This window comes from Macaca fascicularis, chromosome 11 (genome assembly GCF_037993035.2).
Source record: "Macaca fascicularis isolate 582-1 chromosome 11, T2T-MFA8v1.1".
Lineage (NCBI taxonomy): Eukaryota > Metazoa > Chordata > Mammalia > Primates > Cercopithecidae > Macaca > Macaca fascicularis.
This window is the reverse complement of record NC_088385.1, coordinates 64521737-64540842: the sequence shown is the minus strand read 5'-3', so window position 1 is coordinate 64540842 and position 19106 is coordinate 64521737. Positions and strand designations below refer to the sequence as shown.

Sequence of the window (19106 nt, the reverse complement as noted above, 5' to 3'; positions counted from 1 at the left end):
AGAAGAAAGGGAGACACCAGGCCCACATACCCTTGGCACACTAAGAAACTGGCATGTGTGGGCAGCAGCCCTCTCTCTGGGCATGCCCAGAGGTGGAGGTCTTTTTGGGAAATGTTGAAAGGACAGGTGGGTAGGGGTGTGGGTGACAAATGGAATCTGGAGCATGCTGTGGGCGAGACCGCAGCAGAAGGAAGATCCCCGCTGTGGGGAACTCCATGGTGTGCATTTTGGCTTTCAGGGTATAAAGGGGGAAATGATAGGGAAAGACTTGGTGCAAGAGAAGGGAAGGAACAGAAACAGACAGATGAGAAAAAGAAGATGACGGTACTGCAAGTGTTTCTTTCAATCCTTGCCAGGCCAGGCTTCATTTAGCCACTCTGGTCTCTTCCTGCATACCCCAGCCCCCGTTTATAGTACCTGGGGAGTGGGGAGCAAAGAACAGGATCAGAGCATGATCTGAAAAGAACACTGAGCCTCCTCCCTGCTGGAACCCCCACCCCACAAAAAAGGTTGACAGATTGATGGTCCAGTTCTTTATTTAGAAACCTGATTGTTCAAGAACATGGTGGATGCTTCACAGCTTTTTCACTGGGATTGTGCTGGAGGTGATGGGCAGCATTCTCCCATTTCCTCAGCAACAGAGGTGAAGGCTCCTCAACTCAGAAGCACAAATTGTAGGGGACAGGGTGGGCAGGGAAAGGGAGAAGGACATCTCAAGGCAATTCAAGAGAAGGGGGTAAAGCAACTCCAAACAGCACTAAGGGCAGGTGGAGGCCTGCTTGCTCAGTGCCTGCTAAGTGTCCTGCCCTCCTTGCTCTCTCTACACACCTCCACTCAGAAGATCCTACCGAATCTCCAGGTAGGGAGCAGGGAATATCCTATCATTAGAGTACAATAACAAGAAAAGCCACAGAGGAAGAGGAAGAGGATTGAGCGAAAGCTCAGGAGAGCAAACATCACAGGCCGGGTGAGCTCTCAAGGTGGCTGCCAGCTGGGGTGGCAGCATTCACCCAGGGCCCCCACACCCACAGAATTGCCCGAGAGGTCCACAGCTCAGCTCCACTCTGCTGTTTGGCCCTCAGGGGTCCCAGGGTGGGGAGGTGGGGAGGAGGCAGGCCAGTCCAGGAAGACTCTGGATTCTATGAAGGGTCAAGTGCAGTGTTGGTCTCAGAAGTCAAATTCGTCCAGGTCCCCTGTGCCCTCCCCACCTTGAGAGCCCCACACCCGGCGGTAATTGCTCTCCAGCTCTTTCTGCCGCTGGCGTTCCTTCTGGGCCTCTTCAGCTCCCGGCACCTGGTGGGAGAGGGTAGAGGTGGGCTGGAGCTACTCGCTGTTGAGCCCAAGGAAGTCCTGGGCCAGGCAGCTGGGGGAAGGCAGGGAATGAGGACACCCATGTCCTGAGAGGCTCTTCCTGCATGGCAGCACTCTGAATCACTGGAACCCTAGCCTTGTCTTACAGATCAGGAAACGGAAGCTCAGCAACGGCATGGCTGGGGCAGGCCCACACCTCCACTCCAGGTGGGCTGGGGACAGGAGGCCTGGGGGCCAGGACTTGGGGGTAGAAGCCTCTCACCAAGATATTGAAGAAGATCTCCTTGAGGTTTCTTGTGTCCTCATCAGTCAACCAACGTGCACCCTCTTCAGTTCCTTCAGCCCATGGGCGGACAATTTTGATCTCAATTTTCCCTGGAAAGGAGCAGTATGCAGTGAGAGGAGAGGATGGCTGGGAGCCTCAGGGCAGGCCCCCTGCCCCACTGGTCCCAGCCCCTCCACTTCCGGCAGCTTGCCCTTCCGACAGTGCTGGGTCCAGCCGCCCTCCAGGGCCCACCTGCAGCTGTGAGTCCCTCCCTCTCCAGCAGCTCCTTCACCAGCCCCTCGATTTGTTTCAGCTGTGGGTTTTCCCGTTTCATCTCGAGGACAGTCAGATCCTGATTAGGGCCTCCGAGACGGAGCTTGGTGACCCGGACCCGGACTCTGTGCTCAGGATCCTCCTCTTAGAGGGGGAGACACACAGGGAAACACAAAGCAGAGGCATGACTCCAGGGTTAGGGGTGGCAGCTTTGGCAGCTATTCCATCTCAACATGTGTATGAGCCAGGGCTCAAAAAAATGTGTGCCCCCACTCCCAATTCAGCCTATAGAGCTCCCTCCACCAATTGCTGCCTTCCGTCTTCCCACCCTACCCAATAATTCTGCCCATCACCTATAGGAAAACAAATGTTTTCTGAAGCCAAAAGCAGGCCACCTGCACCAACAAAGTTTTGTCTGAAGAAGCAGGTTGGAAAAGTGTGGTCTCCTCCTCCATATGTTAGGACTTTAAAGACATTTCAATGTTTATAGGGAGAATGGGATGGAGGGTTTGAAACTGGAACATTTCATTTGGAACATCTGATGTCCACACCCATAGGACCCTATGAAATGGACACAAGGGGATGCAAGAAGAAGACATAATTTAAAGTCTATCCAGGCTATTGGCTCATGTGCGGCTGGGCTCTCCTATTCGTGCCCTGACAGCTGGGGACTCTCTTGGTGCAAAGTCCTAAATGTTGACAGGTTGCATCCTTCATAGATGTGTGGTTTTCACATATAGACTCGCAAGCATTCAATTACTACCTACTGATCATCCATTGTGTGCCAGGCAGAGTGCTAGGTACTGGGTGTACAGGAGCAAACCAGAAAACAGGCAGACATGCTCTAAAAGCTGCTTCCCAGAGGGATGAATAGGAGGTAAGCACGCAAAGGGATGATGGTGATGGGAAGCAGGTGCAAGTGAGGACAGTGTTCCAGAAAGCGGGGAGAGAATAAGCACCCTCAGAAGGGAAGGAACAGGGTCCCCTCTGGGAATAGGACCAGCTGAGGGATGAAAACAATGGACTGGGCTACTCCTTCTTGTCTGACTGCTCTCACCTGTAGGTTGGGGTGATGGAGGAGGTTTTTTGGGGACAACCCTCTTTTTCTTGTGCTTCTTCACCAGCTCTGGACTCTGTTTTTCCTCCAGTCTTTTGATGAGTTTGTTGAGAGTGGATGTCAGAGCCAGCATTGCCCGATCCCGCTCTGACTCCTTCTTCAGTCCATCTGGGTCCAGCTCCTTCTCGGTCTGGAATACCCAAGAGAAGAGAGTGAGTCAAGGGTCTGGGGCGTGGAGGCAGCCAGCGGGCTGGGCTGTGTAGGAGAGTCTGATATTTTGAAATGGAGTTTTGCTCATCACCCAGGCTGGAGTACAGTGGTGCCATCTCGGCTCACTGCAACCTCCGCCTCCCGGGTTCAAGAGATTCTCTTGCCTCAGCCTTCCAAGGAGCTGGGATTACAGGTGCCCATTGCCATGCCTGGCTAAGTTTTTTGCATTTTTAGTAGAAAGGGTTTCACCATGTTGGCCAGGCTGGTCTTGAACTCCTGACCTCAGGTGATCTGCTCGCCTCGGCCTCCCAAAGTGCTGGGATTACAGCGTGAGCCACTGTGCCTGGCCAGAGAGTCTGATATTTAAGTCTTGTGCCTCTCTCTGGTCCCCCTTCCCCAATAGCCCCGATTAATTAGGGAAACAGCTATCATTTCCAAGTGCCCCGTCCTTGCCCTGTGCTGTGCTCTCTGTTTCTTTTAGTCCCTCAGCCTGTCCTGCTTCACGGGACCAGGCGGCTGTGGAATTACAGGAGGAGGAGCTGGGCTTGCCTCCTGGATGATGTTCTCCAGTTCCCGCTCCATGCCAGCCTTCACCTCCGAACGGAGCCGGTCTCGGTCTGACGGAAGCAGGATCCCTTCCAGTTCCTTCTCAAATTCTCCCAGTAACTGCTGTTCATCCTCATCTTCATCCTCATCCTCATCCTCGTCCTCCTCTTCTTCCATTTCTCTCTGCCGTTCTGGATCACCCCTTTCCTTCTCCTCTGGTTCCCTCTGAGGGACTTCTGCAGCATCATCCACAGGCTGCTCTTGGCCTATATTTGGCTTCCCCTGGGTGGGTAGGGAGTGGGGAGAAAGAGGTAGACAGTTGGAGTTTCAACAGAGACACATGGTGGGGGGCAGACAAATAGTAGCAGGTGTGTGGTACTGGGGGACCCAGGAGTTGAGTCCCAGGTCAGCGTAGGTTTTCAAATGCTCGCAGTTGGGAGGTGGGTTCTACCCATTCCCTGAGCATGGCCTATACCTTTTTTGTTCCACCTTTCAGCTCCTCTATGAATCGAATCAAATCTGCAGGGCTTCGAATGACTTTGACCTGCACGTTGTTCTGAAAATCTGAGATGAAAGAGTAATAATCATGAACCAGTTCTGTTGTGTTTAAATTTTTTTTTTTTTTTTTTGAGACGGAGTCTTGCACTGTCACCCAAGCTAGAGTGCAGTGGTGCAATCTCTGCTCGCTGCAACCTCTGCCACCCGGGTTCAAGCGATTCTCCTGCCTCAGCCTCCCAAGTAGCTGGGATTACAGGCGCCTGCCACCACGCCCAGCTAATTTTTGTATTTTTAGTGGAGATGGGGTTTCACTATGTTGGCCAGGTTTGTCTCAAACTCTTGACCTCAGGTGATCCACCTGCCTCAGCCTCCCAAAGTGCTGGGATTACAGGCATGAGCCATCGCACCCGGCTCTTTTTCAACATGGAGTGTTACTATGTTGCCCAAGCTGATCTTGAATTCTTGGGCTCAAGCAATCTTTCTGCATCAGCCTTCCAAGTAACTACGATTACAGGTGTGCGCTACTGCACTCCTAAGTGCTCTTTGGATTCCTAAGGACAGGTAATGAGAGATCAAGGAAGGACACGGTCCCTGCCTCTAGGGTTTACCTGTTAAATAGTGAGACAAGGGCAAACATTCGTCTGCAGAGAGCACTGTTCTAAGGTGGACACTCCGGTAGGAGAGATGGATGCCAACAAGCTGCTAAGTCCCCACTCTTCCATGCACTTCTGAGGCCTTTCTGGCAGTCACTCCAGCTTTTAGGACTACAGAGGAGATCCTGGGGCTAAGGACTTATCTTCCCTGGAACCCTTCTCCTCTTTCCACAAATATTAACCATTTAGTTTATTCAGTTCCAGGCCTTCTACTATGAATTATGGATGCATTCTCATTTAATCCCGTGCAACTCTCTAGGGTAGGGGTTATTACCCTCATTTTATGGGTAAGAAAATTGAGGTTAAGTGAATTACAAAGTCACCAAGTGGTGGAGCTACTGTGTTCTGCCACCTTGCTAAAATAGCAGTGCTGTCTACAAAGAGTATTAACTCCTGTAAAAATGAATTTGCTGCTGGCCTGGCTACTCAATCTCCCTCCCAGTGCTTAGCTCTCCCTTCCATCTCTATCCCTGCCAATCCTAAAATATATATGGTAAAGGAGACATGGAAGGTTCACTCACCATTGGGAGCACCTGGAGCTGAATCTGTTGCCTCAGGGCTTGGGTCCTGCTCCTGACAAGGAGAAAAGGAAAGAGTCAAGTATGAAAGCCTGTTCATGCCCTCCATACTATGAAGGCAAAGGTTCTGGGGATATCCTTGCATCCCTAGGTAGATGTAGGTCACCTCACAATGACCTCAGCTACAGTGACCCTCCCCATTCCCATCCCGCTCCTCTGAGGCAGCTGGTCTCACCTCAGCCTGCATCTCCTCCCCTCCTGGGGCCTGGTCCTCTGGTTCATTAAGCATCTTCCAGAAATCTGAGTCCTTACTGTCATCCTTGGTCGGGCTCGCACCTAGGGTACAGAGAACAGGGAGACATTGATCTGACAGGAGGGGTGAGACAGAAAGGAGCAAATAGGATGGGGTCCCTTCCCCTCCTCTATCACCAAGGGATGAGGGCCCATGGTACTCTCCCACTCCACCCCACCAGTCAGTCAGGACAGTAAGATCAGGGGAAGGGAAAAAATGGAAGCGAGTTTCATGGAACAGGTGAAACAAGGTCCTACCTGCCATTTTTTGGGGTGCCACCCCAGACTTGGTCTCACTCCACACTTGGGGGCCCAAATCTTGCAGCTCCTCTATGATTTTATCTCCATACTGCTTTGAGTCTACTGAGAAACAGCATGCAAGCAGGCCAGGAACGCATTCCTCTGGCTATTCAATACTTGATCTTTTGCCGCCCCCTACCCCCGTATCTTCTCCTCCTTCTCTAATTACTCACCTGCTTGCCTCTGAACGTAGGCCATGTACTCCTCAGGCTGCAGGGAAGGGTGACAGAGGATGGCCTGGGGTGCAGCACTGGGTGGGGGCCGGAGGAGAGGGTGGGGGCAGAGCCGAGGAGTGCGAATGGTCAGCACATAAGAGCAGGACAAGGGCTCGTCCACGCGATCGATGTAGTCCCCAGAAATACCTGCACCCTCGTCACAGAGGAACTGCCAGGACAGAAAGGGTGAATACACTTAATCACCAACAATAACTTGCTTTAGTTCTTAGAGCAGGTGTCTTTACTAAGCACTGATTATCTGTCAAGCATTGTGCATACACTGTGCATATGGCACTTTACATAAATTTGCTCACTTAATTATCACAAAGACCCAGTGAAGGGGTATTGGTATCTCAACTTCGTGCCTCAAGAAACAGGTGTGATGCAGTTAAGGCACTTGTTCAGGTTGACCAGCTTTTAAGTGGTAAAAACAGGAACTGAACTCAGGCAGTTTAACTGTAGGTAACCAATTTGTGTTTCATATTCTTATTTTGTACAAATATTGTGTGTGTATATATATATATACTTATATTTGCTTTATATATGTATTATTATTATTATTATTGAGATGGATTCTCGCTCTGTCACCCAGGCTGGAGTGCAATGGCATGATCTCGGCTCACTGCAACCTCCGCCTCCTGGATTCAAGCGATTCTCCAGCCTCAGTCTCTCAAGTAGCTGGGATTACAGGCACCTGCCATTATGCCTGGCTAATTTTTGTATTTTTGTAGAGATGGGGTTTCACTGTGTTGGCCCAGCTGGTCTTGAACTCCTGACCTCAGGTGATCCACCCGCCTTAGCCTCCCAAAGTGCTGGGATTACAGACATGAGCCATGAGGCCTGGCCTGTATTATTTTTTAAAGTGTATATATATTTGTGTATAAATATGTATTTTTCATATATGTGTATATGGTTAAAAACTTCAAACAATTCTAAGATTCTTATATCATTCAGAAAGAGGGTAAAGATATTGATTGGCCTTTGATAAATTAAGCATGCAATATTCTAATTTCTAAAATAACTATTAAAAGACAGCCTGGTGGTTCACAACTGTAATCCCAACACTTTGGGAGGCCAAGGCAGGAGGATGGCTTGATGCCAAAAATTCAAGACCAGCCTTGGCAACATAGTGAGACTTATCTCCACAAAAAATTTTTAAAAATTAGCCATGTGTGGTGGTGTGCACCTGTAGTCTCAGTTATTTGGGAGACTGAGACTTAAGGGATCTTCCGTTAAGAAGATCAAAGTTACAGTAAGCCAAGATCATGCCACTGCACTCCAACCTGTGTGGAAAGCAAGACCTTGTCTCAAAAACAAACAAAAAGTGGGAGAGGTCCTACTTCTGAAATGGCAGCATGAGGGACTTCGCACACTCCACAGGGAAACTCCATAACTGATGAAAATTTAAAAACACAAAGCATGGCCAGGAGCAGTGGCTCACACCTGTAATCCCAGCACTTTGGGAGGCCGAGGCAGGCAGATCACCTGAGGTGAGGAATTTGAGACCAGCCTGACCAACGTGGAGAAACCCCATCTCTACTAAAAATACAAAATTAGCCGGCCTCGTGGCACATGCCTGTAATCCCAGCTACTTGGGAGGCTGAGGCAGGAGAACCACTTGAACCTGGGAGGCGGAGGTTGTGGTGAGCTGAGATCGTGCCATTGCACTCCAGCCTGGGCAACAAGAGCAAAACTCTGTCTCAATACAAACAAACAAAAAAACACACAGCATTTAAACTCTTTGGAAATTTTCCTAAGGACATATAACAAATGAGGAAATGTTTACTCAAGAAAATCTACTAAATCTTTTTTCTTTTTCAGACAGGGTCTCACTGTGCCACCCAGGCTGGAGTGCAGTGGCACGATCACAGCTCACTGAATCCTCAACCTCCTAGGTTCAAGCAATCTTCCCACTTCAACCTCCCAAGGTAGGACTACAGGTGTGTGCCACCATATCCAACTAATTTTTAAAAATTTTTTGTAGAGACAGGGTCCCACTGTGTTGTCCAGGCTTTCTCAAACTCCTGGGCTCAAGCAATCCTCCCACCCAAAGTGCTGGAATTACAGGTGTTAGCCACCATGCCCAGCTACTAAATCTTGAATAGTGAGAATTTGCAGCACTTGAGCCATGACCTGCTCCCTCCACAAAAGCCATGGGGTGGAGGGCAGGAATTTCTATCTGGAGTTACTACAACCCCACCCAATAGCTCAGTTTGACAAAAGCTCCACTCCAGCAGGTGAGTGTAGTTTAAAAAAAAGGTGGGGTGGGGTGGTGGAAGGGGGGAGGGACTTCCTATTCTCTTAATATCCAGTCATGAGATATGGTATATGGTGTTTTACCAGGAGGGCCACGAGCTCCAAGGTACAGCAACTAAATTCCTAAAAAAGATCAAGGGCTCCCTTCCTCCACCCAGCCCCACCCACAGGGCAGAGGCTTTACTTCAAGTGCAGTGGGACAAGAGTATCAGGGCCCTGATTGCCCTCACTGAAGCTTGCTCAGAGAGTGGAGGGTTCACAAAAGGAGATGCAAACTTAGAGAGTAGAGGCTGTCATCCCTGCCTAGCTCCCTGCTCATAAAACAGGAATGTCCTTCCAAGGGAAGCAAGCCATTGTTCCTGACCCCAACTCCAGAGCAGGGCCTGGGAGATTTTGCCCAGCAGGAGAGGCAGTCCATAAGATCACACAGCTCTAACATTCTCCAAAGGACCTGACTTAATATGAAACAGAGTATGGGGAAATTCAAGCTTACAGGCACTTCAAAAATGTAGAGATTTTGGCAGGAGGCAATTAAAAGGAGGCTGATTGTTCCGTGATAGCAACAGGCTAAACTTTGGGACAGCTAGTTTAACAGAGAGAACCAGGGAAAGGGCAACTGAGAGCCGTCCTGGAGTCATAACAAACCTACATATTGCCCTCAAAAACTAGCCTGACAAAGGGGCCCACAATTAACTGGACTAAACTATGGAACAACTTATGCCCCACATGTCGAAAACAATAAAGCAATTAGTTGGCAATGAGTGGAGCCTAACAGCTGGGGGTGATACCAGCAGAGGCAGATGGCTTAACAAATTCATGAAAGAAACAGTCAGAAAGAGCCTGTTGAAACCACTGTCATCTAGTGTGGCTGTGTGCAGGGCCAAGATTGCCCTCTGAGAAGACACTAGAGGCTTCATGTTGTGAGGGAAAGAGACTCCACTCAAGTAGTTCAGCCAAGTCACTGAACAAACAAAAGCCATGGGGTGGAGGGCAAGAATTTCTATCTGGAGTTACTGCAACATACTATCTAAAATGGTTTTCAACAATTACAAAACATGCAGAAACAGTAAAGTATGAAACATATATAGGAAAAATATGCAGGCAACAGAAACCGCCCATGAGAGGGCCCAGATGTTGGATCTCACAAAGACTTAAAAGTAGCCATTACATTAATAAATACGTTCAAAGAATTAAGAATTTAAGTCATACAAAGTGTGTTCTCTGACCACAATGGAATAAAATTAGAAATGAATAAGGAAAAAAATTTGGAAGTTCAGAAATATGTAGAAATTAAACAATAATCTCATAAGTAACCAATGAGTTAAAGGAAAAAAATCAAAAGAAAACTATAAAATACCTCAAAAATGAATGAAACTGAAGACACGACATATCCAAACTTACAGGATGCAGCTGAAGTAGTGCTTAGAGGGAAATTCATAGCTATAAGCATCAATTTTTTAAAAACAAAATCTTGACTCCATAACCTACCCTTCTACCTTAAGAAACTAGAAAAAGAAGAACACACTAAACCAAGAGCCAGCAGAGGGAAAAAATAGAACAAAAATAAATGAAATAGAGAACAGGAATACCATCCTATGTGTCCAAAGACAGGGAACCACAGATACACCTTTGTAGGGAGTTTATATATGTTTTTAAGTTTCTGTAATAAAAGGTTTCAAAAAAGACAATCTTTAAATATCCATAACTTGCAACTGGCAATTATGCTTTTTTTTTGCTTACTTTCTTTTCTTTTTTTATAGATGCAGGGTCTTGCTGTATTGCCCAAGCTGGTCTCATACTCCTGGGCTCAAGTGATCTTCTCTCCTCAGTCTCCCAAAGTGCTGGGATTATTGGCATTAGCCACTGTGCCCAGCCCAATTATATATAAGAGATATTTACACATGCATATATGTACAATGTAATAATCATTTGTGATAACAAAAGAATTAGGGGGGGAACTATTTCAACCAGTAGAATAATGGTGACAAAATGATGGAACACACAATGGAACTTTATGCAGCTATAAAAACTAAAAAGGGCCAGGTGTGGTGGCTCATGCCTGTAATCTCAATACTTTGGGAAGCCAAGGCAGGTGGATCATGAGGTCAAGAGACTGAGACCATCCTGGCCAACATGGTGAAACCCTGTTTCTACTAAAAATACAAAAATTAGCTGGGTGTGGTGGTGTATACCTGTAGTCCCAGCTACTCGGGAGGCTGAGGCAGGAGAATCCCTTGAACCCAGGAGGCGTAGGTTGCAAGGAGCCGAGATCACACCACTCCACCCCAGCCTGGGCAACAGAGCAAGAATCCGTCTCAAAAAAGAAAAAAAAAAAAAAGATGTACTGCCATTGAAAGATCTCTAAGGTTTATTGTCAAGGGAAATAAAAGCAAGGTATAGAACAGTGTGTTTAATTTACTATATATTGTTTATAAATAAAAAGGAAAGGAAATAAGAATCTCCATTCATAATTGTTTGTAATCATACAAAAAAAGGCTGGAAGGATACATGCAAAAATAAGACCAGGGATAACCTGTGGAGCTGGAGAAGGGATGGTGGGGAGAGAATGGGAAATAAGCAGATGAGAGACAAGTAAGGGAGGGAAATATTTCTTTTTTTTTTTTTTTTTGAGACAGAGTCTTGCTCTGTCGCCCAGGCTGGAGCATAGTGGCGTGATTTTGGCTCGGCTCACTGCAACCTCTGCCTCCCGGGTTCAAGCGATTCTCCTGCCTCAGCCTCCTGAGTAGCTGGGACTACAGACATGCCCCACCACACCCCGCTAATTTTTGTATTTTTGGTAGAGACGGGGTTTCACCATGTTGGCCAGGCTGGTCTTGAACTCTTGACCTCAGGTGGTCCACCTGCCTCGGCCTCCTAAAGTGCTGGGATTACAGGCATAAGCCACCGTGCCCAGCCGGGAAATATTTCATTACATACCTTTTAAATAGTATTTTCTGGATTTTGTATCATGGGAAAGTATTATCTATTTAATAATTATATAAGGAATTTAAAATAGCCATTAAAAACTTGTGAGAGATATATAGGTAGTTGGAGACAAATTTATGAGATATAAAAGAGGAAAAGCTGAAAATGAATGAGCTAGGCATTCATTTCAAGAAGTTGAACAAACAGCAAAATAAACCTAGAAAAGTAGAAGGGAGGAAAAGAAAGATTAGAGTAGAAATTAATAGAAAACAAATACAACAGAGAAGCTCAACAGAGCCAAAAGTTGGTTCTTTGAAAAGACTAATAAAACTGACTTACCTCTGATGCAACTGACCAATAACAAATGAGTGACGCAAAAATAACCCATAAGGAATGAAAAGAGGAACCTCATTACAGATGCCACAGAGATTAAAAAGATAGAAGAATATAATGAACTTTATGCCAATAAACCTTAAAAGTCAGATGAAATGAACAAACTCCTGAAAAGAAAACTTAAACTAACCAAAGTAAAAATAGAAAACTTTGAATATTCCTAAAACTACTTCAGAAAATGGATCAGTAGTTAAAAATCTACCCTCAGCCAGGTGTGGGTGGCTCACGCCTGTAATCCCAGCTCTTCAGGAGGTCAAGGCAAGCAGATTGAGGTCAGGAGTTGGAGACCAGCCTGGCCAACATGGTGAAACGCCGTCTCTACTAAAAATACAAAAATTAGCTGGGCATGGTGGCGCACACCTGTAATTCCAGCTACTTGGGAGGCTGACGCACAAGAATCTCTTGAACCTGGGAGACGGAGGTTTCAGTGAGCTAAGATCATGCCACTGCACTCCAGCCTGGGTGACAGAGTAAGACTCTGTCTCAAAAAAAATAATAATAATTAAAAAAAAAAAAAAAAAGGATAGTCAAGGATAATATATATGACCACATTCAGTCCATTTCAGGAATGCAAAGTTGGTTCAACATTAGAAAACCTATAAATTATTTAATTTCAAAATTAAACATGGCCTTAAAACATATAAATAAAAAATTAGCAAAATTGCCAAATCCACCATCACAGTGGGAATATTAACAGAGTTCTTTCAATGATCACGAGTCAACTCAACATAAAGTTGTAGAAAATCTGAACAATACAATGAGCATCTTGAACTGCTTAAATGGAGAAAAGACATGCTTTCAAGCACAAACATACATTTTTTTTTTTTTTTTTTTTTTGAGACGGAGTCTTGCTCTGTAGCCCGGGCTGGAGTGCAGTGGCCGGATCTCAGCTCACTGCAAGCTCCGCCTCCCGGGTTTAGGCCATTCTCCTGCCTCAGCCTCCGGAGTAGCTGGGACTACAGGCGCCCGCCACCTCGCCCGGCTAGTTTTTTGTATTTTTAGTAGAGACGGGGTTTCACGGTGTTAGCCAGGATGGTCTCGATCTCCTGACCTCGTGATCCGCCCGTCTCGGCCTCCCAAAGTGCTGGGATTACAGGCTTGAGCCACCGCGCCCGGCCAAACATACAATTTTTAAAAATTCATCAAAAAGAAAGTCTCAACAATCTCCAAAAGAATCATTGACACAATGGCATAAAATTAGAAACCAACAGCAATCATATAAAAACAACAAAGCAAAACACATTTGTTTAGAAATATATTAAGCTAATTCTAAATAAGTTCAGAAGCATGTAGAAACCATAATGAAAATGGAAACATCACATATTAAAATTTGAGGGATGCAACCAAAATAGTACTCAGAGTGAAATGTAGAGCTTTAAGTGTATAATTAAGAGAGAAGACAGATTGAAAATTAGTGAGGTAAGCATTTCGCTGAAGAAGCTGTAAAAATATTTGCAACTTATATCACAGACAAAAGGATAATATCTCTACTGTATACAGTTCTTATAAATTGACAAGAAAAAGACCAGTAAGCCATTAGGAAAATGAGCAAAGAATTTGGATAGCTGAAAGAAAAGAGTAAAGAAGGGAATAGAGACAACCCTTAAATGAGTAAAATTAGACATTTTTTTCTTAAGAGAAATGCAAATTAAAACCACACTAAGAAATCATTCTTTCTCTGATGCCTAGCTGATGATGGCCAAAATCCAAAAGTTTAAAAATATACGGGGTTGGCATGGCTATAGGGAAATCAGCATTCCCATACATTGTTAGAGGGAAAGTAATTTACCTAAGCAGAGTAATTTGGCAGTACATAGCAAAATTACACAAACTTACTTCCAGGAACTTAATTTACATATATTCTATAAGTACAAGATTATTCACTGCAGCACTCGTGTGTTAATAAAAGATTTAAAACAAGCTAAATGTCCATCAACAGGGAACTATTTAGATAAACAATGATACAGCTATATAACAGAATAACAGAAACTATATACAGGAATAAGGATGACTTTTTTTTTTTTTTTTTTGAGGCAGAGTATCACTCTGTTGCTCAGGCTGGAGTGCAATGGTATGAAAACAGCTCACTGCAACCTTGACCTCCTGGGCTGAAAAGATCCTCCCTTATCAGCCTCCTGAGCAGCTGGGACCACAGGCACACACTACCACACCTGACTAAATATTTTTTTGTAGAGATGGAATCTCACTACATTGGCCAGGCTGGTCTCAAACTACTGGCCTAAAGTGATCTTCCTGCCTCCACTTCCCAAAGTGCTAGGATTACAGGCATGACACACGACACCTGGCCCAAGTAAGGTTTTAGATATATATATTTATTTGGAAAGAGTGCGAAGATATATGCTTATATGTGCATTTAAAAAAATCTCAGAGTATATAAATAAATTAACAATGGTTACCTTTCTTTAAGGATGGAAAGAGGCTAATGAGGGACAAGATGTGTTAATCCTTTTCTCTGTATATCTTTTAAGCATTTCTATAGTTGAGTTATGTGGATGTGATGCCTATTCAGAAAATTTAATATAGAATTTTTTATTTAAAAAATTTGAGATGATGTCTTGCTGTGTCACCAAGGCTGGAGCGCAGTGGCGTGTTCATAGCTCACTGTAGCCTTGACCTCCTGGGTTGAAGAGATCCTCCCAACTCAGCCTCCCAAGTAGCTGGGACCACAGCACATACCACCACACCTGGTTTGTTTTTTTTTTTTTTTTTTTCCACAGAGACAGGGTCTCATTGTGTTACCTAGGCTGGTCTCAAACGCCTAGCCTCAAGTGATCCTTCCACCTTGGCCTCCCAAAATGCTAGGATTATAGGGCATGAGCTACCATGCCTGGCCAGAATTTTTTAATGTTAAACAAAATTCAAGTTGTTAGAAAAAAAGAAATCAGAGTAACACAAAGAAAGGAGAAGGAAGGAAATAACAAAGATAAAAGAGTGAACGTGTGGCGGGGCACAGTGGCTCACGCCTATAATCCCAGCACTTTGGGAGGCCGAGGCAGGTGGATCACCTGAGGTCAGGAGCTCGAGACCAGCCTGATCAACATGGAGAAACCCCGTCTCTACTAAAAATACAAAAATTAGCCAGGCATGGTGGCACATAAAGCACTATGTGCTATCTCGTGATAGTGAGTGAGTTCTCAAGAGATCTGGTTGTAGCACGTCCCCCCTCTCTCTTTTGCTCCTGCTCCCGCCATGTGAGACTCTGGCTCCCCATTTGCCTTTCACGATGATTGAAGCTTCCTAAATCCTCCCCGGAAGTAGAGGCTGCTATGCTTCCTGTATGGCCAGCACAACTGTGAGACAAACCTCTTTTCTTTGTAAATTGCCCAGTCACAGGTATTTCTTTATAACAATGTAAGAATGGACTAATACAATGTTGGTGAAATACTAAATGGACAACAAGAATAAACAAAACCAAAAGGTGATTATTGGACTAATAAAGTAGACAAGCCTCTGGCAACATAGATCAAGAAAAAAGAGAAAAGACAAAGTCAATATTAGGAAAGCAAAAGAGGATATATCTATAAAAAGAGTTTATTAAAAAACCTGTAATTTTATGCTAATACATTTGCAAATTTAGACAAATGAATAATGGCCTATGAAACTATACTTTATTAAAGCTTCATGATGGAGCAAACCTAAAAAGCCTTACAATCTTTAAATAAATTAAATTAAATCAGTAGCAACAACCATCCCCACAATATACCAGTTTTGTAGCATATTGCGGGGATGGGGAGGATTCACTTTATCTAACCTTTTTTTTTTTTTTTTTTTTGAGATAGAGTCATGCTCTGTCACCCAGGCTGGAGTCCAGTGGTGTAACAGCTCCTAACAGCCTCAACCTCTCCAACTCAAGCAATCCTCCTGCTTCAGGCTCCCAAGTAGCTGGGACTACAGGTGTACACCACCACACCACGCTAATTTAAAACTTTTTTTTGGAGAGACAGGAGTCTCATTATGTTGCTCAGGCTGGGCTCCTAGGCTCAAGCAATCTTCCTGCCTTGGCCTCCCAAAGTGCTGGGATTACAGGCATGAACCACCACACCCGACCCTACCTAACCTTTGAAGAATAATCTCTATCTTAGCAAACTGCTCCACGGAGCAGAAAAAGAGGGAAGCTCCTCAAGACATTTTATGAAGTGAATGTAACTTTATACAAAAACAAAGTAAGTATAAGAACAGAAAATTATAGACCAATCCACTTATGAAAATAGTTATAAAAGTCAATTATACTATCAGGATATTGAATATAGCAATGTATAAAAAATACTTCATGACCATGGATTATCCCAGAAATGAAAGAATAAAAAAAACTATAAATTTAACATTTTTAATATTAAAAAAACCATATCACTATCTCAATAGACACAGAATAGGCATGTGTTAAAATTACACACCTGTACATGGTGAAAATATCCAGCAGTCTAGGTACAGAATGGAACTTCACATACCTGATAAAAGGTATCTGCAAAAAGCCGCAGGAAAACATCATGCTAACAGTGAAACTTCAGGAGCATCCCCTTTAAAGTCAGAAACAAGTCAAGGATGCCCATCATTGCCACTTCTGTTGCATTTGAGGTATAAGAAAAATGAAATGTATAAGACTTAGAAAGGAAGAAACCAAAACTGTCTCTCTTGCAAATGACATAATAATCTATACAGAAAATCCACAAGCATTTGTGAACTACTAAAAATGAAAGAGTTCAAAAAAAGTTGCTGAATATAAGATCAACATGTAAAACCAATAATGTGACCATGTGCCAGCAACAATCAGAAAACGGAATTTTTGGCCAGGCACGGTGGCTCATGCCTGTAATCCCAACACTTTAGTAGGCCAAGGGTGGATCACATGAGGCCAGGAGTTTGAGACTAGCCTGGCCAACATGGTGAAACCCCCTCTCTAAAAAAAACACAATAATTAGCCGGGCATGGTGGTGCACACCTGTAATCCCAGCTACTCGGGAGGCTGAAGCAGAGAATCACTTGAACCTGGGAGGCAGAGGTTGCAGTGAGCCAAGATCGCACCTCAGCCTTGATGACAGAACAAGACCCCATCTCAAATAATAATAACAATAAAGAAAATGAAATTTGTAAAAGATGCTATTTAAAATAGAATCAAAAAACTATAAGGTCCTGTATGTTTGAAATATTTGTATACACAAACAATACAAAAATAAAAACTATAAGGTATCTAAGACTAATCTCACATAAGATGTACAAGAATTTTTAGAGAAAATTAAAACTTTACTAAAGTATAGGACAACAAGCAAATGGAAACAAACATGTTCATAGTGTGTGAAGGCTTCATATTATAAAGTATCAATTCTCTCCAAATCAGTCTAAAATTAAATTCTAACCAAAATCCCCAAAAGGAGTTTTAATAGAACTTGACCAATGATAGGCCTGACAGTTTTGAAGAATAAAGGCAAGTATATCCTACCATATACCAAGATTTATGAAAAAGCTATAGTAATTAAAACAATGTGGTAATGACATAAGAATAGATAGACTATTGGAACAAAAGAGAAGCCAAGAAGAAAATGCACATATATTTGAGAACTTGGTAAATAACTGAGGAGGCATTACAAATCAGAGAGGAATGTATGGTGTATTCGATAAACAGTGCTGGGGCAACTGTGGAAAATAGGTGTATCTAGGTCCTAATCTTATAACATACATTAAGATAAATTTGTATTGAATTGTAGTCCAAAGTATGAGAAACTCTATTCACACTTTTCTACTTTTTTAGAAACCCCCCAAAAAAATGAATAGTAAATAGGAAAGGATTAAATAAAAAACATAAAATGTACAAGGTATAAAGAAAAAGACTGATAAGTTTGACTATATTGGAATTTAAATTTTTTTAAATTAAAATTCATTTAAGACACTATAAACAAAAAAGACAAAGTATAGATAGACAGAATGTAGGTGACAAAATAATTAAATCTGAAATTTATAAAGAATGCCTTCCTAACTTATTCTGTGAGACTGGCATTGCCATAGTATCAAAGCTAGACAATACTACTACAAAACACTACAAGAAAACAATAGACTAATATCTTTTTTTTTTTTTTTTTTTTGAGATGGAGTCTTGCTCTGTCACTTAGGCTGGAGTGCAGTGTGCAATCCTGGCTCGCTGCAACCTCCATCACCCAGGTTCAAGCGATTCCCCTGCCTCAGTTTCCTGAGTAGCTGGGATTACAGGTGGGTTCCACCACATTCAGCTAATTTTTGTATTTTCAGTACAGACGGGGTTTCACCATGTTGGCCAGGCTGGTCTCAAACTCCTGACCTCAGATGATCCACCTGCCTTGGCCTTCCAAAGTGCTGGGATTACAGGTGTGAGCCACCACGCCTAGCGACTAATATCTTTTATACATACAGATGCAAAATTCCTCAACTAAATGGTAGCAAACCAAATTCAGCAGCATATTAAAGCATTATACATCATGATTTATGTTGGATTCACTCCAAGAATGCAAGGATGGTTCAACATAGGTAAATCAATGTCATACACTATATTAATAGACTGAAGGGGAAAAAACCCACATGACCATCTCAACTGATGCAGAAAATGCACTTGATAAATTAAATAACCTTTTCATGTAAAAAACAATCAACTAGGAACAGGAGGGAATGTCTTCAATTATTGATAAAGTCCATATAAGAAAAATCCACAACTAACATCATACTCAATGGTGAAACATTGAAAGCTTCTCCCCTAAGATTAGGAACAAGACAAGGATAGACACTTTTTTCATTTCTATTCAATATAGTACTGGAAGTTTTAGAGTGATTAGGAGTGAAAAATAAATGAAAGGCATCCAATGGTGTTTTTTGTAGAAAAAAAATCTTAAAATTCACATGGAATTTCCAGGGATCCCAAATACCCATAACAATCTTTAAAAAAAAAAAACAAAGTTAGAGGACTCACATTTCCTGACTTAAATCTTAATACAAAGCTACTATACTCAAAACAGTGTGATCCTGGCATAAAGACAGACATATTTACCAATGGAATAGAATAGAAAGGCCAGAAATAAACCCTCACATATATTGTCAATTGATTTTTGGTAAGGATATCAAGAATATTCCATGGGGAAAGGACAATCTTTTCAACAAATGGTGCCAGGAAAACTGGATATCCATATTCAAAACAATGAAGTTGTACTATATGCAAAAATTACACCATATACAAAAATTAACTCAAAATCAGCAGCTGGGCACAATGGCACACCCTTATAATCCCAGCTATTCAGAAGCTGAAGTAAGAAGCTTACCTGAGCCCAGGAGTTTAAGGCTAGTCTGGGCAACATAACGAGACCCCCATCTCTAAGAAAAAAATATTAACCTCAAATGAATCAAAGACTTAAATTT

General features: G+C 43.4%; 1 protein-coding gene across 9 annotated transcripts in view; it reads right to left on the bottom strand.

Moving 5' to 3' along the window:
- Positions 1 to 518: 518 nt before the first annotated feature.
- The window catches only part of OS9 (OS9 endoplasmic reticulum lectin), a 28516-nt gene continuing 9928 nt past the window's right edge, over positions 519 to 19106 (bottom strand). Inside the window, exons 6-15 of one of the 9 annotated variants that reach the window (XM_005571372.4) lie at positions 6096 to 6306; positions 5881 to 5985; positions 5567 to 5667; positions 5335 to 5386; positions 4138 to 4226; positions 3666 to 3944; positions 2907 to 3096; positions 1829 to 1993; positions 1574 to 1686; positions 519 to 1293 (exon numbers count right to left, since the gene is read on the bottom strand). In XM_005571372.4, the coding sequence (XP_005571429.1) occupies positions 1168 to 1293; positions 1574 to 1686; positions 1829 to 1993; positions 2907 to 3096; positions 3666 to 3944; positions 4138 to 4226; positions 5335 to 5386; positions 5567 to 5667; positions 5881 to 5985; positions 6096 to 6306 (1431 nt within the window). In that variant the 3' untranslated portion in view covers positions 519 to 1167. Of the gene's footprint in view, positions 1294 to 1573; positions 1687 to 1828; positions 1994 to 2906; positions 3097 to 3665; positions 3945 to 4137; positions 4227 to 5334; positions 5387 to 5566; positions 5986 to 6095; positions 6307 to 19106 lie in introns of all 9 variants that reach the window. The other 8 variants (XM_015431125.3, XM_005571373.4, XM_005571374.4 and 5 more) reach the window with 8 other exon arrangements.